Consider the following 15,826-nt stretch of genomic DNA (forward strand, 5'->3'; position numbering starts at 1 on the left):
TGACTCTGGAATGGTACATTCGGTTGAAGGAAAATCTCTGCAGAATTGTGCTATGTTCGGCCTTACAGTACCACCATGGGCCTTGATTGCCATGCCGAGCCCAGTAAAGAAATGTATCAGCTCCATTGAACCGATCCCTATTCCTTGCCCACAGAAACCTACAGAATGGAAATAGGGATTGGTGACGCTGCCGCTGCCACCGGACAAAATAGAAGGCGAGATGCAGTCCCTGGTTCCCCGCTATATGCAAGGTGCTCAAGGAAGACCAACGGTGTGGTGGCCGGACCCCAGCCACCACGTCCACGGCCATCGCGGAGGCCGCCGCGAACTTCTTCTGACGGCACATCGGCACATGGCATATTCCGCAAGCAGCGACGTGAATCCACTGGAGTTGTTGATTCTTATCCTTTTTGGTTGACTAAGAAAAGGAGTGCACCATAGTTGCCTGGTAAGTCTCCAGGCTCTTTGTCGTTCCTTAGAGTCTTGGGTCGCGTCCCAGCGATCGACTCGCTCGTACCCTGCCTCGACCCCGACTCCGTTTCCGGGCCGATGAACCCGATTCAGGGAACGTGGCACTGTTCCCCATTTCCGTCTACTATGGGCTGAGGTGTGCTTTAAGTGCCATGCTGGCCAGGCCTGAGGCCTCATGCGGGAAACCAAACACTTAAAACCTGCATCTGTCTGGCCTGGTTGGGCCTCATGCAGTGAACCAAACACGCCATTATGTTACTTAATTCATACGGGGTGTACATATGTATTTATCTTCCTGCGATTAGGGCATGCGTATTACATATGCAGTTTAGGAAAACTCAGTTTTTTTTTTGCTATACTATCATCTATCCTTTGCAATGGGTACATGTATTGATGATTATAGAATGACTGTTCTCTCAGTTTTACACCATTGATGGGATTCCTGCATATTTGCATAAAACTGCTAGTTACTGTAGCCGGATAACTGCATAAGATTGCCCATGGTTACGTGTTAAACTATTATGCTGTCTTTTGCAGATTCTTGGTTTCATGATTGCTGTAGTACTGTTTGGCCTGATGCGGCAATCATCAGCATGGGAGCGTGATTGTTCTGTGCCATCTATTTTGTCAGCTATAGAGATGAACCTGAAACTGTCAAGCCCATGGATGTTCCTTTGCTTCACGCCAATACTTCTATTCCTTGCCTTTTTGTTTCTCACTACAGGGCAAAACCCTCGATTTGGGACCTTCTTGTTTGTTACGGTCATCTGCTATATAATTGCTAATGGTTTCACCATTTTGCTGATACTTTGTTCGAAACTGATTCTGTATGTCGCGGCTATTCTACATGTCTTCGTCAAAAGACGGTTAGTACACCCAAATACATCTTATTAAAGCAGTTTTGATATTTCTTCTGTTATGTTTTGTCATGATGCAGATACTGTTTAAGAGCTAGGAGCCTTAAATTTATTATTTGTATTTAAAATGTCGACTTCACTCCCTGGACTATCACGTTTGTTCGATTAGTAGCCTGAACTTTAAAATATCTAATTTTTAGTACCGGATCATTTATCCCCCGAGGCCAGTTTTGCCACGAAGGCATCCATCTCATACCTTCTCTCCCTGATTTGTCTCCCTCCTATCTCTCTCTTTCCTCTCTACTACTAGCTCGGAGGTGTCTTCTTCCTTGTTCGATCGAGTTGGACCCAAGTCATGACCTCACCATAGTGACCAAACAATATAGGCTGGGTTGTCGCTGCCACTTGGAGCCTGCAACCAGCACATGTGAGCTTGGGCTTGGCTTTGGTCGATGCAGCACACAGCTCGCCTTTCGGTTTAGAAGTCACTGCATCATGGGGCGCACGTGCACACACATACTCATGCTGGACAGCACCATCAAAGATGCCTGTGGTGTCGCGTGAATATGGCAGTGGGAGAAGAGGAGATGAATGCACTTCCTCTTGACCCTCCATGGCTCCACAGAATGACATTTCTCTGCTCCATGTTGTTGGAAGAGAATTGCTAATCTTAGCATTTCGTCGAGCTTGTTGGGAGTGAAGCAGCTTTATCATTTGCATGTGTGTCGAGTTGATTGAGGTTTGGGCAGACGAAGCTAGGGGTCCACCAGACGGAGGTTGAGCAGGGGTTCTCCATGGTAGTAAACCATTTAATTTTCTGTGTCGGGACGAGGCTAGCCTTTGGGCCAGGGCCGGCGCGCTAGGCCTGCGTGCCATTCTGCCGAGCACCTGGGATGTGCATTAATCCTTTTTTATCTCCTAAGACCCTTCTGTGCTTCCCCCTCCTGTGGGTTGTAACATCTAAAACCTTGTTCTCTTCCTACTTTTCAATGAAATGAAACGCAAAGGCTTTTTGCGTTTTCTCGAAAAAAAGAAGTCAATATAAATTTTATGGGGTCAAATGTACGAACATGATACTTGTATGGAGTAAAGTTAGCTTTTCCTACTTCTGGTTGGAGGGTAATGGTTGATTAATATTATAGTAGAGCCATATTTGGTACTTTTGTTGTGTGATGCACTGGACTCGCGTATCCTGCATTTCTAATATTACTTATGCTATGAGCTTACTATTTACCCGTCTAAGTGTCAGAACATCTGTGAGGAAAACAGGAACTGCGAGTTGTATCTAGAGATTGTTAGAGCTGTGGTATTGAATTGGGCTAGCGACTTCGCAGTAGCTATACATTTTGTCTTTCTTATCCATAGCGACCTTTTAAGAAATTAGCTTTTCTAATGCTATGTTTATGCACGATTTCACTTCATATTCTGCATCCTGGGCAATTGTTTCTCCACAATTCAAATTCTGATAGTAAAGCCGCTGAGGTCTGTAGAACTAATATGAAGTTTCTGAAACTAGTATGTGTGCTTAAAACAGACCATACACAATTTTTCTGTTACTTATCTTGTAATAATGGTATACAGTTGGCAATCATGGGAGGACGGTACCCAATCTCCATTTATTCGCCAGTTTCTCGCTTTCTCATTCTCATTTCAATCTCTCAAGGTAAGTGCCTCCTGGAAGTACGAGTGTATGCAGATATTTAGATCTCGTTTTTTTTAATTGTTGATGCTCATATTCAGATACTAATTGATGTACTTTTGAAAAAAGATTGTGCAGATGACCAAGAACAATACAAATATAGTTGTAGCATTTGCTACAATTTCTCTTGTCTGCTTTGTTCACCCCGCAATTGGTCTTGGTCTATTACTTCTTTCACATTCGCTCCATGCTCATTCAGCACTCTGCAGGTACATTTTATTTTAACTTAAACTGATACACACTAGTTATAGTTACTGTGCTAAATTTTTCGACAACGATCTGTCTGGAACATAAATTACGCTGGAGTTTATTTCGTACAGAAAAAAAACTTGTGCATTCTAAACATGGCTTGTTTATTCCTGCTAGCTCTGTTCCGGTTTATTGCTACCCAGGTAACAAAGTAAATCCAATCTAGTGCCACATTGATCTCCAAAGAAATATAATAGCCACTATAATTTGCTTAGACTTGAAAATTCAATTTTCAAACAGAAAAACCATAAAATTAATCATACTCCCTCCATCCTGAAAAGGATGTCTCAACTTTATCAAGACGTGTTTTATTGTGTAGATACATGCAAATTTAGATAAAGTTGACACATTCTTTTGTGGACGGAGGGAGTATTATATATTCTGAAAAACAACAAGACAAGATGATGTAGATCGTGGACAGATGTCCCATTAGTCAGTAAGTTACTTTTTGGTAAACGGGAAGTGGCAGGTGGATAATGTTATCTCTATATAGGAGTAAATTTCCGACCTTCATTTCTGTATGCATGCTCTGCTTATGAATCTTTATGGTGTAGGAGTTTTTATAAATATTTTTTCAGAAGAGTGTACTCGACTTGCATTTCTTGCACCATTGTCTTGAATGCGTAGATATAGAATCATAGCATGTGCTTGAAATATTTGTAGAGGTATCCTGAATGTAGCGACCTAGTATCATTTATATCTATTACATATGTAACCCGAGTTGTTCAACTGATGAAGTGGGTGCCTTGGTGTTGTAACAGTTTCTTGGGAGCTTCGTTTCGTAATATCGCTCAGAAAAAGGGCCTCTATAAATCCAAGATGGGTAATAATCCTATTCTACTATCCAAAAGTAAACCAGATGGGATCGAGCAACTCCTGCCAATGGATGATAGCCCAACCGCTGCTAAAAGCTTTACTGACAGCCAGCTAGAAGTGTTCGATTGTCGGCATGGGATCATGATTCTGCATCTTCTAGCTATGCTCATGTTTGTGCCTTCGCTTGTTGCTTGGCTACAGGTTTGTCATTCGTACCTATGTGAATGATTTTGGATATCTCCTCAATGTGCCATTTTCATTACTTATTACCTCGTCAGTGATTACATACAGCATGGACTGATTTTGCCAGCAGCGCCAGTAACCAGTTAGTAGCTATCCCAATGGACCAAAAGCCATTAGCCAATGTCTTCTCCAAACCATTATATCTATCGTATACTAATTGTGAATTTGCTCCTGTATCCGTTGTTGATAAATATACTCCCTCCATTTCAAAGAATAGGGTGCCCTCGTTTTTCGTGTTTTTTTTCTTTGACCAAGAATTACTCTAAATATATGAAGATTGTTGATATAAAATTAGCATCATTTGAAAATGTTTTTTTTTTTCAATACGAACCCAACGATACTAATTACGTACAATATAATCAAGATTTTGTTCAATTTTTCCGGTCAAATTTCTTCTTGGAATACGCGTGCGCCTTATTCGTTGATATGGAGGTAGTAATTGATAATGAATCCTGGCTGGAATGGTGATCTTACTTGCTATGCACTTCTTAATATTTAGGCAACATGTGCTATATAGGTCATTGCCAACAATATTCAATATATAACATGTTACTATCAGGCTTTCATTTGATGCATTCACTCCAAGCTAAAATCTGGGACCCGAATATGGCACGAACGTGCCCGCGTAAGCCCTTGCGCGCGACTGCAAAGTAAAGGTGCCAGGGGAAAATTATTATGGGGCCCGGCAACTTCCATTTTTTAAAATGGAAATGCATTGCCGGTTCAGATTTTAAATGGGCGCTGCCGATCACGTCGCGCCGCTGCGCCATCTTGATCACGTTCGCGCGATAGATGTCATCACAATATTGCTAACGAACCTGATTGAATGTTACCGACCCAATGTACGCCAGTGCTGGCACGTCCCCGTCGAGAGCTACACCAATTCCAGCCGGCCCTGCCTTTTCACCCGCTGACTCTCTAGGCACATGGGTGCAACGTACGTTGGCATGGGCAGTTCTATAGCTGCAATCGTCTCCTGGAGGCGTCTGGCAATGGCGATGACACTGCCCTATTGCTCCGAGTCTCGATACCTCGCCATTCTTGGCTGGAGGCAAGGCTCGGCGAGGCCTAATGTCATTTCATTTTGAAGTTATTGGCACCTCCTCACCTAGTTTTAGGAGTTTGGACCCCTGATGTCATTGTGTGTGTTTGTGTGTCCCTCCTCTTTGGAGGTTGTACCCCTGATGCCTTCCTGTTCAATGAAATGAGACGCAAATTCTTTTGCGTTTTCTAAAAAAAAAGTGCCTACCACTATTGAAACTTTTGATTCTAGAATCACATTTGTAATCTATAACTTGGGGCACTCTGCAAGACATCCCATGAAAACATTGACAGGATGCTCTACCTCAGCCAACAACTTATGTTATGCTCCTTACTCAATAATGATTTAAATCTGTTCCTGTTTCTTTTTCTGTACAGAGAATCGGAGTAGGCCCGAGATTTCCCTGGTTTGTGGATTCTGCAATTTGTGTGGGTGTTATTCTGCATGGCCTTTTTGGAGCGCAACCAAGTGCCAGCTGTATGTCTTTCAAGTTACCTGGAAGGAGAGGATACGAAGTCGGGCCGAGCTTTCTTTACCTCCTTGGTGGCTATTATTCCTTCGTTAGCTCCATGGCATTGGCACCTTACAGAGCGCTATATGCGATGGCCATCATTGGTTTCATCTGTTTTGCCTCCAGAATTCTCGAGATCAGAGGTAAGATGAGAGGTGAACATAGCTCTAGAAAAAGGCACTGGCATAGACACTAGCTTGGGAACTGATTAATTCTGTGATGACGCTGCAATACATTAGTTTATAATAGCAGCTATTATTATCATTTTAGCTTTTGGTTGCGAACTAGGAAGAGCATTGTTCTGCTTATGATGGGATGCTGCGAAGTGTTCTCCTGAATTTTGAGTTGAATCAGATTTTGTTGGTCTGGACATATTTGTAACCTATAGGTGAGGTCTGGACATGCGATGAGAGCAGATGATTTGGTGACTGCACATACATTATGTATGTAAGCATGGTATACAACGATTGGTGACTGCACATACATTATGTATGTAAGCATGGTATACAACGATTTGTGTTGAAAGCGAATGAATGTGATCTTTGTAGGCCCTGTTCAACATACATGCCTGTTTCATTATTTGTCTTATTGTTATACCAGTTTGCTCAGGTAAATTTTTATCTGGGTGTAGCAGCAAAATCTTGCTGAAATTGGCAAATGAAGGTAAATATTCATTTGACAGTTCATCACAACATTGGCAACCACAAACTGGTGCCAATGGCATGGTAGAGGCTGCCGTGGTCGTTCTGGGAGATGTCCGGCGAGCAATCAGCTTGGTGTGGTCGATGAACTTCCCAATGGGGAACTTCCCAAATGGAAACTCTCCGCCGAGCGTGACCAGTCTTGTAATTTGGCCTCTACTAGTATTTTGACTGAACTTTTTTGGCACATCTATCAAAATTTGGTAACCCTAAAAAAAAAATCTATCAAAATTTGGTGGGGTGCCAGATGAAAAGAGAGTTTGTTAATGCACACGTAGATCGGTTATTATAGCCTTGATTATGGGAATTTGGTTGCTGAACTTTTTCAATCATGACATGGGCCGATCTCGCATCCAGGAAGATCTCTCGGCTGAAATCAATCACCTTTTTCAATCCTAGCTAGGCCAGCTCTCAGTCTCACGCATCTTGCGATTTTTTTGGGCAACAAGGGTCACAAGGAAAAAAGGAAACATATAATTCATGTTTGTTCCCATGAGTCTGAGTACGTATTCAGGCAACAAATCAGATACTCCCTCCGGTCCACCCATGAGTCAGAGTACATTTTCAAGCAACAAATCAGATACTCCATCCGATCCACCCATGAGTCTGAGTACATATTCAAGCAACAAATCAGATACTCCCTTCGATCCATGTCACTATTTTAGTACAAAGTTATGCTAAATGAGCAACAATATGAATTGGATGGAGTAACAAACATGACAGAATTGTGTTGATTGTATTTGTGAGCTACATACAGCAAGTCTGCAATTTCAGTTGGAACTTGACAGAAGCTGAAATGAGGTAAAAAGCTTGCCATTTTTATTAAGTAAGTATAAGAGATTGGCCAAAATCCGCCGAAATTCGGTACAAACATCCTTGGCAACCGTCATGGAACATGACCATCGCGAGGGCAACACACAGCCACCCTGGCTAGCAAACGCACACTGCACACACACTGCCGAAGAGAGGGTCATCGAGGTTGCTCACTGGTATCCTCCCTGAATCAGCGACTCCAATTTCACCGAAGAAACGACCGCCTAGTAACACCTCGCCGTAGCAGCCTCGTGAAGCCCACGCCGGTTCATGCCAAACAGATAGCCCTTCGCACCAAAGACCGCCGGCTCCGATTTGAAAACAGGAGATGCACATGACCCGTGTCGAGGAAGGTCTTCACGACAAGACGACCCCACACAGGTCATCTCTCTACATGAGCTCCAACTTCGCAGCACAGGAGTAAATTTCTGCAAAGTTTCTGACTATAACCCCCGTCCGTTGTTCTGAGTTCTGATTGAAGACATGTTTTGATATGCACCGCCAATACTGAATGTGTATAATAGTACTGACTCCAAACTTGAAGAGGAAATAGGCAATTATTATGGGAACACTTTGCCTAAGTAGAACGTCATAATTAAGCTGAAATTCTGATTGAACTCATAACATGAGAAACAATCATGCTAGAAATTAATTTATACAAGATGATCTCATTTATATATTACATCTGTATCACACCATGATTACAAATAAGGACCTATTGTAATTTTATCACAAATCTATACTGTAGAAGACAAATTACAGCCGATGCACGCAGACTACCAACAAAGCTACTACCAAAGACGGTTGAGGTTCTAGGCTTCAGCATCGACCAAGTCGGCGATGGCATCCATACGCGCGAGTACGCCTTCGTCGGCAAGCAGGTCGGGCGTAAACAGGTTCTTCCAGCCGGTGCACCAGGCGACGGCCTCCTTGGCAGACGGCTTCCCGGCGCCGGACTGCAGCCAGTGTCGCAGCGCGTCTTCAAATCTGTCGAAGAAGAGCTCTTCTTCAAGGATGGACACTACGGTCTTGGCCGGCACGAGGGGCGCCCACTGCATGAGCGTGTGGAAGGAAGGGTCCATCTGCTTGGGCGGCGCGATCATCAGCTCCCGCACGAGACTCGTCAGCCACGGCAGGACGTGGCGCCGGGTGAAGGTGTCCCACTGTGTCTGGTCCATGTAATCCTTCCATGGCGAGATGACGGCGTACTCGTCGGCGTGGTTGGTGATCTTGCGCTCCACGGCGTCGAAGAGGCCGTCCGGCAAGTGGCCGACGAGGGGGATCCACGGCCGCACCCACTGGTGGCAGTCCGCGTCCCACGACGGCGTCCACTCCTGCGCGTCCGCCGCCATCTTCGGCTTGATCACGCGCTCGACGATGTAGAGCACCGTGGAAGAAGGCAGCGTGGCTTTCCACATCCCCGGCGTGCGCTTCAGCTGAAACATCTTCATGGACTTGACGATCGCCGCCAGCGCCTCCGCCGTCTCCGCTCTGCTGCGGGCGTCGTCGTATCGCGTCATGTCGCGCAGCAGCAGCTCGAGGGTCTTGAAGCAGCACACCTCCTCGAGCCGCAGGGCTCGTGCAAGCTCCTCGCACCGCCGGCGCCACTCTTCTTGGACCGCCGGCGTCGTGCCAGGAAGGCCGTTTTCGTACGACCTCTCTCCGTAGCCGATGCCGGTTGTAGTGTTGCAGAGCTGTACGGGGGCGACGATCCCTTGTCCCCGCGCGCCGAGGCCGGAGCCCTCCTTGAAGTTCCACCGAAGCAGCATCTTGGCCACCGCCGGACTAGTTGACGCCAGTAGCGCCATGCCGGACCGGGAGATCGGGGCGAGCAGGCGCGGCAACCGAAACCAGAACGAGATTCGATCGTCTAGACCTAGAGAGGCGATCGAGTCAGGATGCTTGCAAGAGCTACGAGTACGCGATACGGTATTATATAGACCGGCAACGTGGACAGGACAAGACACGAAACCGAGTTCGCCTTGCTGAGCTGGGCCCGATACTTGGACATGTACTGAAGCCATCCGTGTTGGAGTCCGTGTTGGAGTCGAGCGTGCTCCCAACGAATCCGAGAAGCCATCCGTGTATGTCCAGGTCGAAGCATCAAGCATGCATGCGACGCGTTGTATCCATTCAGAAAAAAAAAAACTCCGGCTGCTGTTCAAACCATCGAATGAATAGTAACTTGACGGCTCTCTCATTTCTATCTCTCTTCTGTTCTTCTCACCTCCTGCTTGCTCTCCCACCTCAGGTTCTCCTCTCTGTCCGATCTCTCCTTAATCAAGGTGAGGTCATGACAAGAGCCAGGGATTTTTTTTTCCGCCCGTTTGCGCTCAACATTCTCTCGGCATCGATCCATAATTCCTCGCGATAGATGGGAATACGGGAACAAATATTCCCAGAAACATCAGCGCAAGCAGCCAGTCCAGTTACTGACCACCGTTCTCCCAACGAATCAAAGGGACAAAAAAAAAAAACATCAAATGTACATCAAGTCTAATAATTTTAAGTTCAGTGGCTGATATTTTCACCCAAATCCTATGTTCCGGAAACTACGGAGCATGGGCGACGAAGGCGATCTGGGCGATCTTGTCCCGCCACCGCCGCCGTCGGCCTATGTTAGTCCATCGATGCGCCGGAAAGCGGCGAGAGAAACCAAGCGCGCCACGAGACGTGTAGGGAAGGAAGATCTAGGGAGAGTCCATCCCCGAGACGGATCAGATAGGGCGGTGGGCGGATCCTTAAAACCCCACCTGCCGGGTAACCTAGATCGACAAAACCAAATCATCTGCCACACGGGAAGATCGGCCAATCTCGCTGTGTTCTGCGACTCGTCTCGGCTCATGGAGGCGGCGAAGGGCGGCAGGAGGGGATCGGCGGGAGCGGAAGCGAGTCGGGACGTACGGGAGGCAGCGGCGGCCGGTGGCGGTGCGGATCGTCACAACATGGTGCACGTAGGCGCGGAGCGTATGGGAAGCCGCCATACACCCATGAAACCTGCAGGTCTACTGATGGCGCCGCCGAGAGGTTGGGGCGAACAAGGGGGCCTCGGTGAGAGACCCACCCGCCCGAAGCTTCTTGGCAGCCCGTCGGCAGGCTCGCAGCCATGGCGGCCAGCGCTCCTGGAGCCACGCAAAAAGGAGGAGGACGATGGCAACTGGGATGATGGAGATGGGATGTATGAGCCTGGCTTCAGGCGGGGTGCGAAACTGCGGGTAGACGGGACTGTGAACATGGACGACGAAGTCTACCTAGAGTTTGAGGAGGAAGAAGAAGTCAAGCCTGCACCGGGTGAACAAAAATCATGGGATCTGCTAGCACGGTACATGGCATCGTTCAAACCAAATACCACGGCTATGTTCAACCGCTTCATTGATGAGGTCTGGCACCCGAGAGCTGGCATTGAGTATTCGGAGAAAGGAAAGAACTACTACATGATCACCCTTTTCTCTAAGGGAGATTATGATTTCATCAAGCGGGGTGGCCCGTGGATTTTCAACCAGAATGCCCTCATCGTTACTGTGGTGACCCTGCATACCACTGCATGTTGTAGTATGCCAGTCGTTGATATAACATTGTGTTATCACCAGAATTTGACCGGATTAGAGGTAGGCCGCGATTGGAGATGGGCTTGAAGAATTTACATAGAAGAAATACATGAATCGGCCTTGTATGCAAAGTTTGGGCTAGTTTGCCCGTGTATCTGTAATATAGTAGGATACGTGTCGGTTAAAATAGAGTTTGGCTCGTGCCCGGTTGGGATTATTCACACGTTAGAAAGTCTACGGACTATAAATATGTATCTAGGGTTTATGAAATAAACAACAATCACGTTCACCACAAACCAATCTAGGCGCATCGCCAACTCCCTTGTCTCGAGGGTTTCTTCCGGGTAAGCATCATGCTGCCTAGATCGCATCTTGCGATCTAGGCAGTACACGTTTATTCGTTGTTCATGTGTTGCTCGTGCTGAAGCCTTTTTGATGGCGAGCAACGTAGTTATCATAGATGTGTTAGGGTTAGCATTGTTCATCGTATCATATGCTGTCGTCGTGCAACCCGAGGACGTCTAGCCGTCCTTACACCTGTCTCAGGTGTAAGGGCGGCACCCCGCTTGATCATTATTTATTAGATCCGATCTGTTATGATTGCTCATTGTTCTTCAAGGATTAGTTTGATATCTGCATAGTTAGGCCTTACAAACGGGTTGAAGGATCCAGTGGCGCGTAGGGTGTAGTTTGCTAGCCCTAGAAAGGATGTTCCGGGGATCAACTTCGTGTTGGTTTTTAGGCCTTGTCTAGGGTCGGTTTACGATCACCGTGCGTGGCCGCCAGACTCAATCACGAGTAGGATGTTCCGATTATGCGGTGAAAACCCTAAATCGTAGTAGGTCGTTTTAGCTTTATTTTGATCAAGCAGGACCACCATCTGATCGTACACCTCGTACGCATCATGGGTGGATCGGCTCCTTGAGCCGATTCACAGGATAACCCGAGAGCCGATCGAGGCTCGTATTTAATGTTTACATGTATGCCATGCAGGAAACTAAGCGAGGCACAATCCAACACCTTCCTGACCAGGTATAGGTCGGGTGGCACGCCCTTGCACCAGCATCGGACGTGCGTGCCGAGTCTTTGCGGGCCGTCGCTCGGAGGGACCAGGGCCAGCCGCAGTCCTGGGAGCCTCCCGGCTCTACAGTGTTGCCCGTCGCTGCTCGCCGGTGGGTTTCTGACCGCAACACATTCTGGCACGCCCGGTGGGACCATCGTCGACATCAACCGCATCGCCATCTACATCTGAGATGGCGGAAGGTACTCCGGTCACGTACGAGGATCTGACTGACGAGCTCAAGAAGAAGTATGACGAGGTCAAAGCAATCCTCGAAGCCGATCTCATCGGCTCTTTCCAGAGAACCCGTTCACACGGCATCGGTGGAAGGGGTTCTCGCCCGAGGCGCGCTCGATGGAGTGGACCTGTCCGCCCCGTCGAAGAACGCATCAGGTCTCTCGCGTCAGGAGATTAACTTCATGGTAGCTCATTCGCTGCACCGCCATTCTGAGAGCCTGGTGAACACTTTGGAGCGTGTCGCTCTGCGCGTGATCCAGGAAATCATGAGCCATCAGTATTCTCCGTCAGGACCAGCTCTGGGGACTCGCCAAGGAGAGATACCACTCCAGTCCCGACCACCGTTGCCATTCGCGTTGGCAGCACCAGAAGTGCCGAATTCACCGGCATACGCCGTTGACATGATGGAGTGCACGTACCCTGGGAGGTGCCAGCCAAGATTCTCAGTCAACATCAACATGGTAGGACTCGGGCACCACCCTGATAAGGACAGAGACGAGGGCAGCTGCTCTCACAGCGAATACAAGGAGGGAGCCGTTTCACGCGATCGGCCCCGACACTTCCAAAAAGTCCTGGTTACAATCAAGATGAAGGCCGATCCCAGCGATCGGCCCGTATTATCCTTACCACACGTTCTCCCCGCATTTGGTGTCGACCTCACAGGCGACGAAAAGCTGGGGTATGGGTTTACATCGGCTGATGAGCTAGAAGAAGTTGACATCGGTCCTGGGGATAAGCCGCGACCAACTTTTATCAGCAAGAAGTTAGATCCACATCTTAGGGATCAGATGATAGCTCTGTTAAAAGAATGCCCAGATTGCTTTACGTGGGATTACACAGAGATGCCTGGGTTAGACAGGAGCATCATCGAACATCGACTCCCCCTTAAGAAAGGATTTCGGCCGTTCCAACAACGGGCACGTCAGATGAAGGCCGAAATTCTGGAAGAGGTCAAGAAAGAAATCGAGAAGATGTTGGCTGCCGGGTTCATCAGGCCATGCAGATATGCTGAATGGATCTCCAGTATCGTTCCCGTAGAGAAGAAGGACGGCCGATGGCGTGTGGCCATCGATTTCCGGGATCTCAACAGAGCCACTCCAAAAGATGAATATCCGATGCCTGTGGCAGAAACGTTGATCAATGCAGCTGCTGGCCATAAGGTGTTGAGCTTCATGGATGGCAACGCCGGCTATAACCAAATCTTCATGGCTCCAGAAGATATACACAAGACCGCATTCAGAGTACCAGGGGCAGTAGGCTTGTTTGAATATGTAGTCATGACCTTTGGGTTGAAGAATGCTGGTGCAACGTACCAAAGAGCCATGAATTATATATTTCACGATCTGATCGGCAAGTTGGTGGAAATCTATATCGATGACGTGGTAGTCAAGTCTGTCTCCATGGAGGGACACTTGGATGATTTGCGACGCATCCTAGACCGAACTCGGAAGTTCGGACTAAGAATGAATCCAAAGAAGTGTGCCTTTGGTGTGACGGCCGGTCAGTTCCTAGGTTTTCTGGTTCATGAAAGGGGAATTGAGATCGGCCTGAAAAGTCAGGAGGCAGTGCGTACCATGCAGCCGCCCACCACGAAGAAAGAGCTCCAGCGTCTTATCGGCAAGATCAACTTCGTCCGACGATTCATCTCTAACCTGTCAGGACGAATCGAGCCGTTCATGGCGCTGGTGAAGACTAAATCTGATGACGAGTTTCATCGGGGGCGAACGACAGCAGGCGTTTGACGAGATTAAGCGGTATCCGACAACACCGCCCGTGCTAGTTCCGCCCCAACAAGACAGGCCGTTCTATATCTACTTATCGGTAGGCCGACACGTCCATCGCTTCGGTGGTGGTGCAACTCTATGAGGGTGTTGAAAAGGTCGTTTTCTACCTCAGCAGAAGGATGTTGGACGTGGAGACAAGGTATCCTGAGGTCGAGAAGCTTTGCCTTTGCCTGTTCTTCACCTGCACCAAGTTTCATCACATCCTTTTGACGGCAGAGATCATCGTCATATGCAAGTCAGACGTTGTCAAGCACATGCTGTCGGCCCCGGTTTTGAAAGGCCGGCTTGGTAAGTGGATGTTTGCGTTGACAGAGTTCGATCTTCGGTATCAGCCTGCGAAGGCAGTCAAGGGACAAGCGTTGGCCGATCTTATAGCTGAACGGATTAATACTAATATAGCAGCACTATATGTACGTGCGTGGGCTATGTTCTTCGATGGATCGGTTTGTGACGATGGTTGTGGCATCGGCATTCTGCTCGTGTCGCCTCGGGGGGCAACATATTCTTTCGCCATCAGGCTATCTACCCCTTGCACCAACAATGTTGCTGAGTATGAGGCAGTTCACAAGGGAATGGAGTTGCTTTTGGAAGCCGGGGCAGAGGCAGTGGAGCTTTTTGGAGACTCGAAGTTGGTGATCTCTCAACTCACGGACGAGTACAAGTGCGAGAGTGAGTCACTTTTCCCATATTGGGTGGAGTGTCGTGAGCTGATGACACATTTTCGGTACATCAATTTAAATTGGGTCCCAAGGTCTCAGAATACCGACGCCAATGATCTTGCACAGATGGCGTCAGGATACAAGGACATACCAGACGGGTCAGAAGTTCATGTGCAGTTCCTGGAACAGGATGATTGGAGAACCGATATCTTCAATTATTTGAAGGATTCGGCTCGGGGGGCACCTAAAAGGATAATATACAAGGCTATGAAATATGTCCTTATAGGAGATGACATGTTCTACAGGACGTTGGAAGGGTTACTACTCAAATGCACGGGACCAACCGAGTCTAATCGGCTCTTACATGAGGTGCATGAAGGCGCTCGTGGAACTCACCAATCGGCCCATAAGATGAAGTGGTTAATTAGGCGATCAGGGTTTTATTGGCCTACCATGCTGGAAGACTGCTTCAAGTACTACAAGGGATGCCAAGCGTGTCAGATGTTCGGAAAAATCCAGATGGTACCCGCATCAGCGATGAACCCCATCATCAAACCTTGGCCATTTCGAGGTTGGGGTATGGATATGATCGGCAAAATCCATCCTCCGTCGAGCAAGAACCACGAGTGGATTCTGGCCATTACAGATTATTTCACCAAATGGGTGGAGGCCGTTCCCATGAAGAAGGTAAAATCGGAAGATGTTATCCAATTTGTCAAAGAACATGTCATTCATAGGTTCGGGATTCCCCAAACCATCACGACCGATGGAGGTTCGGTTTTTGTCTCTAAAGAATTCAGGAAGTTCTGCGATGACATGGGGATTAAGCTAATCCGATCATCTCCATACTATGCTCAAGCCAACGGGCAAGCCGAAGCATCCAATAAAAGCGTGATCAAGCTGATTAAGAGGAAGATTGACGAGAACCCTAGGGTGTGGCATGAGACGTTGTCAGAAGCTTTGTGGGCCTATCGCATGTCATGCCATGGAGCTATAAAGACTTCACCGTACCAGCTTGTCTATGGGCATGAGGCCGTATAACCTTGGGAGATTACGGCTGGATCGAGACGTGTCACATTTCAGAATGATCTGACGCCTGAAGAGTATGCAACCCTGATGAGTGACACTATTGAGGA

The 15,826-nt window shown here is 47.6% G+C and overlaps 2 protein-coding genes across 2 annotated transcripts; one reads left to right on the top strand and one right to left on the bottom strand.

The window, feature by feature from the left end:
- Positions 1-973: 973 nt before the first annotated feature.
- LOC124655390 lies at positions 974-6,415 on the top strand. The gene is made up of 5 exons (XM_047194293.1): positions 974-1,337; positions 2,910-2,991; positions 3,097-3,236; positions 4,038-4,293; positions 5,755-6,415. The coding sequence occupies exons 1-5, from the start codon at positions 1,021-1,023 to the stop codon at positions 6,082-6,084; spliced, it is 1,125 nt and encodes a 374-aa protein (XP_047050249.1). The 5' UTR covers positions 974-1,020; the 3' UTR covers positions 6,085-6,415.
- Positions 6,416-8,214: 1,799 nt separating this feature from the next.
- LOC124656590 (septin and tuftelin-interacting protein 1 homolog 1-like) lies at positions 8,215-9,210 on the bottom strand. Its single transcript, XM_047195306.1, has one exon. It carries the CDS (start codon positions 9,208-9,210, stop codon positions 8,215-8,217), a length of 996 nt encoding a protein of 331 aa, XP_047051262.1.
- Between the last annotated feature and the right edge of the window lie 6,616 nt (positions 9,211-15,826).

The sequence above is a fragment of the Lolium rigidum genome, chromosome 5, assembly GCF_022539505.1.
Source record: "Lolium rigidum isolate FL_2022 chromosome 5, APGP_CSIRO_Lrig_0.1, whole genome shotgun sequence".
Taxonomy (NCBI): domain Eukaryota; kingdom Viridiplantae; phylum Streptophyta; class Magnoliopsida; order Poales; family Poaceae; genus Lolium; species Lolium rigidum.